This window comes from Nestor notabilis, unplaced genomic scaffold (assembly GCF_000696875.1).
Source record: "Nestor notabilis isolate BGI_N333 unplaced genomic scaffold, ASM69687v1 scaffold4040, whole genome shotgun sequence".
Lineage (NCBI taxonomy): Eukaryota > Metazoa > Chordata > Aves > Psittaciformes > Psittacidae > Nestor > Nestor notabilis.
In genome coordinates this window covers 18,091-30,105 of record NW_009909552.1, presented here as the reverse complement: position 1 = coordinate 30,105, position 12,015 = coordinate 18,091, and the positions used below count along the sequence as shown (strand labels likewise).

Genomic DNA, 12,015 nt, shown 5'->3' with positions numbered 1-12,015 from the left:
AGGAATGCACTAAGTGTGGGCAGAGCCTATGCACTGTACATAGTGGTCTACCCAGAATTTGTCTAGATGAGGGATGACAGTTCATCTGCATGCTAGCAGGCAAAGAACAACTCTTTTAATTTTTGTGTAGTATGAAATCTGCCAGAATTCCTTAAAAAATTCCAAAGGGAAAAAAGCGTTTACCTGATACTTTAAAACATCCACATTGTAATAGGATGCAGATGGATTCTGCTCTGATAATTTCTTGAGGTAGAAAGTTATAGCTTGCATGTTCATCCAGAAGTCCTTAGTACTGGAGTCACTTTGTGACTGATCACTACAAAGAAAAAGAAAGGTAGGAGTCAGAAGGCAACACTGAGTTTTATTATTTGTATGTCTAAAAATGGAGATTAGATCTTTCTCTTTGCTATTTCAAGCACAAATTTGTTCTAATGCTTTCTAACATTTAACAATTTCTAAATATTAAGACAAATTAACGGCTTGTTATATAAAAATTCTCCTTCAAGTCTGTGGAGCAGTGTTTCCTCCGCTGATTATCTACATCACAAGATGGAGTTCATGCTGAATTTGGATTTCATTTTTAATAAACCACAATTTTAATACAACTAGGTGCTGTGAGGATATGTGGGAGGTGGGGATGAAAGTGGTATTTGAAAGGGAATGTTATCTAATTTGGAATAAATCCTAAAATCATAACTGGCCTGGAATATGACATAGCTTCACTAATGCACCAAATTAAGATTTGTGCTGTGTCTGTTACCATACTTCCATATATTTCTAGAGAATGTAAGCTTTCAAAGTTTTTTCAATTAAAAGTGATTTTCAAATTATTATAATCAGTTGTTTCTTAGATAATTATAGTCACATTTGATCTTAGTAACATTTTATTATATCATTTCTATATGTAGATAAGAGCGCACATGATTGCAGAAGCTGTTTAGAAGCTACTGGAGGATGGTGTTCTGCAGATCAAGACTATTTTCAGCTCTGGTTGCATCAGTTCTATTTTGAATAAGGATGAAGCTTTTAAGAAAATTGATTCAAACCCCTGAATTTAAATCACTTAAGAACCAAAGACCTCTTCTGAATGTCTGTGGATATGGTGAAGAATTGCATCCATTCCTAAGGAATGCAGAGTGAAAGCTGCAGAGTGAAAGCTGACAATGAGCACCTGCAACACAGTAAATATGACTGCAGTACCATAGTCTGTCCAGTTTACTCAGAATTTGCTTCTTGATACACTGTTGTGATTGATGAAATTTCCATTTTCTGTAAAACATATAAATACTTACTTATCACTAAAGAGGCCTTACACAATTTAGAGAAATGAAACTAGTAGTAAAACCTTTCTGTTGCTCCACAAACAAATTCAATTCAAATCAGAAATTCTGACATCACCAGAAATATCACTCTCATTAAAAACTTAAATGTCCATTAAGTACCAAGCAAATGAGACCCTTTGCAGTACACGAGTCAAAATATTACTATATGAGTTTAACTTCGTAAATATCCATTATATGCATCCTTTATAATTAGAGGTGAAATGTTACAGCACTTAAAGAATACTAGACACTTTCACTTTTTTCAAAATATACTTTTCCAGTATAACTAATTCTCTGATATAGCTCTGCTACCATTTCAGTTATAAACTGGCATGTCAAAAAGTGATTAACTTTGTATGACTCATTCATTACATATGAATGATAAAAATGAAATTACATACAAAAGAATGGATATGTATGGTTTGAGTCTTTGTTTTAGTAATTTCAAAAATGTAGCATCTAAAACCGTTTCACTTTTTCAAATATTTTCTTCAATAAATTAAATAGATACAGCTTAGGTGAAAGAAATCTCTGCTAAATAATTTCAAGTTTTATAATTTTTTTAAAAGATCTTCAAGTGCTGTGATTCCAACGATTATCCTACACAATCAGCATCCTTTTTTCTTAAGAATTCTCCCGTGTCCTGCTAAATACTTGAGAAATACAGCTATGTAATGCATCTGATCTATTGTAGAAATGATACAGCTTAAAAATATGCTAGTAAATGATGAATGAGATTAGGTGTAGCTCCTACTACTTGTCTTCCATGTAAGACTACTGTTTCATCATTTAATCCTACCACTCTTACTACTGTATAAAGAAAAATTTATAAAATGCATGTAAAACCAGCTACATTTACAAACTATTTTTTTATAGCTCCTGTTACACTCAGCATGAGTTTCAAGTTCAGTAATCCCTGAGATTTTTTAATGGTGGCGTTAGAGAGAACAGAGATGAGTAAAATTAATTCAGGAAATGAAATCGTGTATAAGCAAATCAACAAGACTGTAGAGAATTCTGATTTACATATACACAAATCATGTAGTTTTATTTTTTATTAAAAATATACAAAACCTGTATACAAGTTGTGCATTTGGAAGTATCTGCTCTAGTTTGCTTGTGTTCTTCATCCTGAAGCAGAGCACGGCTGGAGATGGGTTGCTGGTGAACACCTTAATAATCCCACTTGGGAATGATACTGTCATATCACCAGTAATCTTCACAATACATCTAGAAAAGAATGAAAACACTAGTTTCATTGCAACTCATTACTGCCTAGCTTTAATACTAATTTTAAAGCAATTGCTGTACTTTCAAAATCTGATGATCTGAATTAAAACCAGAAAATCGATTTCACATGAGGGTAATGTGACAATGTACCATCACTTTCAGCTTGAAAGTTAGATGAAATAAGAAAAAAAAGCTTTAGCCAGTTAAAGCATACAGTAGTCTTTGTGGATGTTTTTTAGGCTGTGAAAACATGGCACAGCTATGCTTAGGCAAAGCCTAAGTAGCATAGCAAGGGATGTAATGGAATGAGAGGCTTTTAGCTGCCCAAATTTACATGTAGCACCTACCTGACTATGATAAAAACCCTTCTCATTTTCAGTTTTATCAATGAACATAGTTTTGTAAAGCAAGGATATACGAACTTCTAGTGGGATGCTGGCCAATACAGAGCAATAAGCCATTGTTGTCATGTATATCAGGGAAAAAAAAAACCAACCAACCCTCTGAATCCCCCTTCTAATACACAACATTTTCCCCAAAAATATTAAAAGTAAATCCAGTGTGTTTTCTTACTGTAACTTATTATTCAAAACAATTCACTATTTAACTAACTTTGTGGGATCTGCTCCTTTAAAGTAGGCGTTTACAGATTCAGTAAGGGCTACTGCAACAGGCAAGGTGTCCTGGTTTCCAAGGCTGACAGGGCTGGGACCACCTGAAACACCTAGAATACATACAGTGTATAGGTTTAATTTTCAAAAAGCTTACAATAGATTTCAGAACAGTTGACTACATCTGTAATTTTAATGAGATTTTTGCTATCAAGGTCACAGTAGCATCTGAAGAAATACATACATAGTGCAGTACAATTGTACCATCAAAACAGTGCTTAGCTGCCTAAGAAAACAAGTCTATCAGTATGACATTATGTAAATGGACAGAAACAAGAAAAGACAAAGGAACACTTCATTAAAATAGCTACTGGTGAAAGTGAAATAAACAGATCCAAAGGAAATTAGACATTGACTAGAACACTTAAAAAAATCCCTACTGTATGCTTACTGTATGGAAAAATGTATGATAAAATGGTCACAGAAAGGCAAAGAATTCACCTACAGTATGCATGAACTTAAATGTAAATACATTAATATTACCCTTTATAAGTTAACTGTTGAATATTCTTTTAATTATTTCCAACAACAGAGGTCACAGTTCCCAAGCAGAAGTTGTTGGAAAAGCCTTTACACAACACAGTTCCAATGCATAGCTACTAAAATGAACTCAGATCTCATGGTCAGGCTTTTTGAAATATGTGTACTAAGAATGAAACCATTGTCACAGGATTTTACATTTCACCAATTCTCTGTATGTGTACCAAACATAAAAGACAATACTGGAAGTTCTAAATTTTTATTAGTACAGCAGTGTAGTGCATCTTAATTTCTTATATCACTGCTGAAATGTCCTTTATCACATAATATTAACTATCACAAAGGAAGCACAATCTTTCTTTTTTCATGAGCAAAATAAGAATTTTTCTCTCATACCATCATAAAGCAGAAACAAAATTCTTCAATATAATATTTCTCATGGCAAACTAATCCTATTTACTCTAGAACAGTGGCTGTACTTTGTGAGCTCTTTGAAAAGCCAAAATGAAGTTGGGACTTTGTTCTTCACACAAAGACTAATATGAGATATTTGACCTTAAATCCAGAGGTAAGTGAAAGAAGTAGTAACACAAGAGTAAAAGACAGGAGTTGGTCTAACTCTGCTACCTCATACCTCAGTCTTCATTATGGTTTCTTGCCTAAGCTAGTAGAACACTCTGAATACTCTCAGCATCATGAAAGAAAAAAATTTAGCACAACATTGAGTCCTCCTTAGGTTGAAAGTGATACTCTAGTCACAGGTGTTCAGAAATTCTCAGATGAAAGAAATATTATGATGCTGGCTCCAAAACACTAATTTATTTATTTTTTCAGTATGAATAGTAGGTTGGTTTTATTTATTCTTTCAGACAATACATAGTTCATGTTTGCAAAGTTTTCTTTTTCTCCCCAAAACCTACCAATAAAAGCTGTGATTCTCAATAATCTCAGGAATCTAGAAATCACAATTTCAAGAAGCAAATGTGCAATAAAATAATGAATTAACAACAACCAGAAATTCTGTTTGCTGAGATACTGAATTCTAGAAGTATTTTCCACTAAAGTGAAAATATGCACTCAGTAGTTCTGGCACTATGGTTGCTGGGGTGTTTTACCATCTTTTTCTCCCAGTTTACTAAGGAAGAACGAACAATTGCAAGCAGATAGGAGGTGATTACCATGTATTAATTATGTCAGATTGTTTACAGATGCGTATTTTTAAATATTTTACTTATCCTGTCTTTGTGTATATTTTTATATTGATACTTGCAATGCAGAGTAATGGAAATACATAAATGACACTCCTATGGGTAAAAGACAAATACTGATTTCTTGACTAAAGAGTGAATTTTATTAGCAATAACGACACTATTTTTACTTTTTTGGGGGGAACACCAAAGCAAACAAATATGAGTATATGAATTTCTCTGAGATGTATTTGAGGAACTACAAATGAAACAGCTTCTCTCTCTAATGTACTCTGCCCCCACTGTTTATCACCCATTGACTCATCAAAATCTATGTGTTTTTGTAAAACCCAGTAAACTGAAACAAACATAACTGCTTAACTTAACTCTGGAAGTCATTGTTCTGTTGCCTTGCTGCTGAAGAGACAAAGCAATGTAGCAATGTCGAGCTACAGGGCCTTCCACACCTGCTGTAAGCTCTCAGAGGAGGGCTGTGTCAAGGCAGCCTCGCTGCATCTCAGGCTGCATCTCAGCCCAAGGCTCCAGTTCTAGCACCTTCAGCAGTGACAGCAAAGTTGACTTTGATGCCCTGCCACCTGCCTCTGCCCCAACCACCATTAGCAGCCCCTGAGCTGTGCTAACACAAGAACTACCGATGAGAACATGCAAACAGTTGCAGTGACACACTCAGGGAGGTTGCCAAGCTGCAGAATAAAAGACTGCATTATAGGTCATAAAAAGGGAAAATAAACAAAGCTGATCAAATGGTTTTAGTTCAGTTTAGGAACAATGATTCAGACAATTTTAACACTGGCTAAAAGGCTGTCATGAAAATAAAATTTCTTTTAAAGATTACCTTTATTATCTGTATCTTCAAAGAACTGTATTATATGTGAGTATAGAAACATTTTTACCTACTTGTCTTATGATTGTCAAAGTAAAAAAGTATTCACTTTACTTGAAAGAAAGTAGTATTGACAAACCAAAGAAGCAAGAGCAAGTTCCGGTTTGTTTGATGCAGAGAAGAGATAGACAGATGATTGTTATATAAAAGCAGTTATATCAAGTTTTGGTGATTTCAGCAACATATAACTTGCTATGTAATTGAGCTTTCAGGCTACTTGTATCTGCCAGATACTAGAAAAAGCTGGACAAACTTGTTCCAAAAGTACAATTTTATTAGGTGCAGTATATTAGGATTATTAGTTAACATGTAGATCTGCTTTGAGCACAATACCTGGTGGTGTCTCACAAAGCTTTTCAATTGTAGGAAGATTTCCAATCAAAAGATCATCCTCTATTACATTTAAATAAAACAAAACATTGCAAGAAAACAAAGTATTTCAAGCAAAAATAATGTTAAACATTAATATATACATAAATATTTTGCAAATTAAGGCTAAAGCATAAAAGAAACATTCAATTATACATGCCTTAAAGTTCACTTGGAAAAAGATCATTAAAGTCAACTCTATTATTCTGAACAAAAGGAGTATCAGAAACACTGTATTGTGCAAAAGTCAAAGAATATAGACAGTCGTGTAGAGTATATGCTCATGCCCCAAAGTCTTTCAGCTATCTGCACTGTCCTTCTCAGCTCTTCAGGACTATTTAGTTATTACAGTCAATGCAGACTGAACTGTCCTTGTTTATTTTTTCTAGGCCCAGTGAATAAACTTGCCAAACCTCAGCATCAGCACACACCTCCTTACCTCCTCCCTCACCTCATGATTTCACTCTGTCACTGTCTCCAACAACACACACACACACTCACAGCTGGGACTATCGATGCTGCTGCCACCAACTTTGGGTTCCTTGGTACTGAGACCTGAGGATGTGAGCCTGGATGGACTTTGGCAACCAAAATACCAGTTATATTTCTGTGATGCTTCTCAGCATTTGGGAAACTGGTGGGCACTGAACTGTAACAGCTAAGGCTAGGTAAATCTTACTAGCTTTTGCCTTGCACAGTTGGAAATAGCTGCACTGCTTTCAGTGCAGAACTCGCACTACTCCCACTAGAAGCTGTCAGGTGCTCTCCTGAGCTGCTGAGCCTGGGCGAGAAATCTTTGGCATCAGTAACATTCATAAGTAACTGTTAACTCAAGATCTTGTCTCATTTGGCTTGGGACTAAAGTGGTAATACAACCAGGAATAAACCACTTCAATTCTGCTACAGAAACAAGTTAAATTCTTTAAAAAAGCCAAACCAACCACACAAAAACTGTTCCCTAATAAGTCTCCTTTTCATTTGTTATAACCAAATATCAAAACTGAAGGACTTTCCTTTAAAAATATGAGAACACCTTCTGAAATTAGTGGCAACACATGAAAACTAATTTGCTTTTCATCTTCGTCTTATTTGTTTTTTTGTTTTTTTTTTTTTTTCTTTTACTAAACACCTCTTTAGCTTATATACTTCACTAACTTGAAGAAAGAGATGCATTACTTTCATTTTTTTTGGAAAATGCAACAGGATAATAAAAAAAAAAAGAACATAACTCAATTTTGTAAACATTTATGTTCATTCAGACTTTTCAGATCCCAAAATATTCCTGCATTTATATAATAACATCTTCTGAACAAATATATGATAACATGTTGTGCTTGATGAATGGATGTACAAGCATACAAAACAAGAACTCATAGAATATTATTTTTGAAAAATATTTCTCTAAAGAACATGCCATAATTGGATGTATGGTCTAATCCAATTAAATCCCCTGTCAGTGTCATTTAGAAGCAGGCATTACAAATGATGCTTGAAGTACCTAGACTGGACTCACATATGGAACAACTAACTCCAACAAATGGCTTTCCTAACAGGTGGAACCTAGTGGCAGAATTATGCTATTTCTAAAATAAGTTAAAATGTTTAATTTAACTTACCAACTGTAGGTGTGTTTGCTGCACTGAGAGAAGCAGAAGAGGATATGGAGGAAATGCTCTCTGCACGTGCCAAAGGAGCTGCAGGAGGTGGACTGGAGTTAGAAGTCAATGGAGGGCTGAATGGCCTAGGCTGAACAAAAGAGATTACAATAGCATCACATGAAGTGATTTTAAAGCAATGAAAAAAAAAGCCTGTAAATAGAACAGTTCTTCATTTCACGCCCCAATCAATTTCATAGTGTTTCTCAACATAGCTTCTTTAATGCTTTATCTACCCTAGTATTTTGTGTAAATCCGAGAAACCACCTTTCCCATTAGAATCAATTCCATTATTTCATAGATTACCATTATTAAGTTTTTGCCTGGGTATTTAAGTCTAATATATTTGATTATGTAGCAGCCTGTCAATAACTCTGCAATAACACAGTAGCAGGACCTAAGCCTACAGCCTTGTGTATGTGTGCAGCAAATGTCTTTTACTAGCTAAAAGGGTTTACAAAGAAGGTGGCATCAGGCTCTTCTCAGAGATGCAAGAGCTACAGCAAAGGAAATTTCATCTGAACTTGGGGAAAAAATTTCTTCTTGTAACCTCATGGTTAAACCCTGGGACAGGCTTGCCCACAGAGATTGTAAGCTTTTCCTCTCTGGAGATTTTCAAAATTTAGCATGTCCCTGGGCAACATGATGCAATTTTGAAGTTAGCCCTTTTTTGAGCAGGAAGCTGGCCTAGAGATCTTAAAATGTTCCTTCCATCCTAAATCTATGGAAATTTTTATGATTCACTTAACTGTTCAGGTATTACTAACAAATTATTATTTTTGGATTAACCTATCTAAAAGGTACTGGAACCCTTGAAGCATCTATTCTGGCTGAGTAACCATTTATTTTTGAATCTATCACAGTTGTTGCCGATTATGTGGTTTACATGCAGATTATGGGGATTGTTAAAGGAGTTTATATATAATGAGGACAACTGACAATCTTCTACTTATATCCAGATAATAGGCAATTTCTAAAACAACAGTATAAAATGAATGTAGGCTTTGTGCAGAATCATACTTCATAGCAGAACAGTACTAGCTGAATTCTTCATAAAGAACAGACTACTCAGTCTAAGAGCAATTACTAGTTTCATATTGGAATGAGAAAAGAATCTCAAAATTAACCCTATTCTGACCTTATAAAAGTGCAAAACAGTTTAAAAATATCTTAGTTTTGTCCAAGCATAAGACCATAATTTTGTCCATAACAAGAATATGATGAAAATACTTGCTACTTTTAAAGACAGTAAGAGGATCTTAACCACGGTAACTTTTTTCCATGTCAGTAAGTCAAATGAAACCTAAAGAATTCACAGAGAAGATGAAGTGTAGCTTGATGTGATACGCTGTCTAGGTGTTTGCAGTCTTTGCCACATTCCTTATCAGCAAGTGGACCCACATTGCAGGCAGTGAGCAGCATGCAACCTCTCACTATCCCTGATAGGCAGCTGCTGCACCTCCCTTCTCTACCAACCAGCATGAAGGGTAGGGAGAAGTCACAGCAGGGCTGCTTATCTCAACAAGAAGCTCCATTTATTTAGGGATATCACCAAAGCTTTGGGGAATGAATGGTATTAAGTGGATCTTTATCAAGTCATGTGTTGAGACAAGTAGCCCTGCTGTGACTTCTCCCTTTGAATTTCATACGCATGCTAGCCTTTCATTAAATTACTCATTTGTTCAATTAAAAGCATTCAGCTGATGCAAAAATTATGTTTTAGACCTCTGTAGTTCTGTTAAGAATTTGTTTGTTACAGTAATGTTATTATCACAAACAACATCTGTGCCTGTCTAGCAACAGTGAAAATCTGCTTGATTCCTTGAACATTAGCTGCAAAGCAACTCCACTGTAACGGCATAAATGAATGGTACCTCTGACATCAAGTTACAATGGAAAATTAAAAAATCCCATTCAATACATACTATTTCATTAATCCCACTAAGTTTCCCGGTAGACAGCTTTGGTCTTGAAGCTGGCCTTGGAGGGGGTACAATGGTGCCTATAGAAAGAGGAGTTGTGGGCCTTGCTGGAAGAAAGCAAATTTAAGGAAATAGATATTAGAAAGATCACACTGAACATCAATATGTACTCATTTGAATTGAATAACTGGAAGTTATGTTTCTAGTAGAAGTTGCCCCATGTTCTTCTTAACCTAACAGAACAACTAACAGATGGTGGCAGCAGTACAAAGATGCCTCTTTTACAAAGTCACTTTTCTGAATACAATTGTATTTCAACATGTTAGATGCCATTCAATGAGTATGCCAGATGTAAAATTAACTTCAAAATAGACTGAAATGTTAATGTATGTATAACTATGTTGTTGCAGCACATTCTATCATCTTCCTCAAATTATTCTGGATGTTTCTTATTTAATTAAATCAGTCAATGTTATTTAAAATGCAACCTTAAATATGGAGTTTTCTCAGGCATTCAGCATAACTCTGCTGTCATTTAAATATGGGAGTTTCATCACTGACTTAGGAAGAAAGAACTTACACTAATACTGACCTCATTCATCTTAAGAGTTGCAAGCTCAAGTATTCCTAAATAAATTAATTTCTAAAATACCAGTAATTCCTTTAAAATTCATACTATGCTCCAAGATGACAGGGCATGCTAAGCACTGAGTAGTCCGCTGTATTACTACCGGTATATTCAGTGAGTCATGGCACACTTGCCTGTATGCACTTTTCTTTTGCCCTCTTAGTATGTAGCATTACCCTAATATCATCCATGCTTCAAAATACTGGGTGTTAAAACAGAACAGTTTTAAATTCAACTTATTTAACATCAAAATATCTATACAAAGCTACTTAGGAATTAGTTTCGCAAAATCAATCACTTAATCTTTGAGATCTCACTGCTATCTGACATCCCACAAAAATATTCCTATTTCTACAAAAGTAAAGCTCTGCATAGTTAAGAGAAAGCAATGCCTTTAATTGAATAATTTGAAATTTTCTTCTTAATTCAAGCTGAATATTTACTTCATTGTCCTAACTATCAAGGATGTTCGTGCTAATAAGCAGTTTAGTACATTCGAAGTAAGATGAGTTAATTTTAACATCAGGTTAACAGTAATAACAAAAAGAAAAAATGAGTCCAAAGCTTGCTTTCTGGAGTCAGTTATTAGCAAAGAGCAGTACACAATGCATGCTTGCCATACCCTTATTTGTATGAGCACAAGAAGACACTAAACTATAGTCCAGTAGTGCTGAAGATGATGTGGAAGAAATTTCAGCAGCAGTGACAGTTTCTTCAATGAATAATTGTTCACGGCATAGAGCATTATTGAAAAGGTCACTTTGATCCTCAGAAGCACAGCTGTTGGAAGAAGTCCCAAGCAAAGCAGAAGAGGCAAGGCAGGCATTTTCAGTTTTAAAATGTGATCTTTGGGGTTCCTTCTTGTCTGTGCTTGTATGTCTAATTGTAAGAAGTTCATCAGCAAAGGAAATCCACTGACTCTGAGACCATGAAGTACTGGTACTCTCTGATGACGCTGCTGTAACACCAGACTTGCACAAAATGCCAATACTAAAGTCTGGCGAGGATGGGCTTGCAGACCCAGAATCTGTCTGGTGTCCAAGCAAAGACTGACATGCTCTACACCCAGGCAAATCAGTGGTAGATGAGGAGGAGCTCCTACTGTGCTCTCTTAGTGTAGCTGAAGGAAAAGGGAAGAATTGAAACTAGGACCAACATTGAAAAGATAAAAATTTCAATATTCAAAAAAGTATTCAATATCCACTGCATGAGACTAGCCAGCATGAAAAATAAGTGTTCTACTAGGCTAAAAATCCCACTTACAAATAAAAGAAAAAAAACCCAGCCACATATCACATATACTTTATTCATACTGCCAACCATGTCACTTCCCATTTTTTAAGTAAGCCAAAAAGTAATTTGTGTTTCGCTGCACTTGCGGCTCTACTTTCCTTATTCCTCCAACTTCCTCCCTGTCATGCTTTAACTTCCTCTCATCTTTGTGTTTTTGTTCTTGTGTCCTACTTTCTTCTTTTCAGTTATTTCAAAGTTACTTAAGCAAAACTATCCTACCCTGTTCCTTCTAAACATTTTTATTTTCTTACCCTTAACATTTGTAATGAGAAGGCCCAACATAAATGGCTGTCCAGTGAATGAATGCAGACAATGCAATCATGAGATCCTGTTTGATATTCTGTCTCTATCAAC

The 12,015-nt window shown here is 35.2% G+C and overlaps 1 protein-coding gene across 1 annotated transcript in view; it reads right to left on the bottom strand.

Annotated features, from left to right (window-relative positions):
• FCHO2 (FCH domain only 2) overlaps positions 1-12,015 on the bottom strand; it is a gene marked incomplete at its 5' end in the record, with an annotated part of 37,383 nt that overhangs the window by 7,967 nt on the left and 17,401 nt on the right. Inside the window, 5 exons of the mRNA XM_010009957.1 lie at positions 184-316; positions 2,397-2,552; positions 3,165-3,276; positions 7,780-7,909; positions 9,744-9,847. Coding sequence (XP_010008259.1) covers positions 184-316; positions 2,397-2,552; positions 3,165-3,276; positions 7,780-7,909; positions 9,744-9,847 — 635 coding nt within the window. The remainder of the gene's footprint in view (positions 1-183; positions 317-2,396; positions 2,553-3,164; positions 3,277-7,779; positions 7,910-9,743; positions 9,848-12,015) is intronic.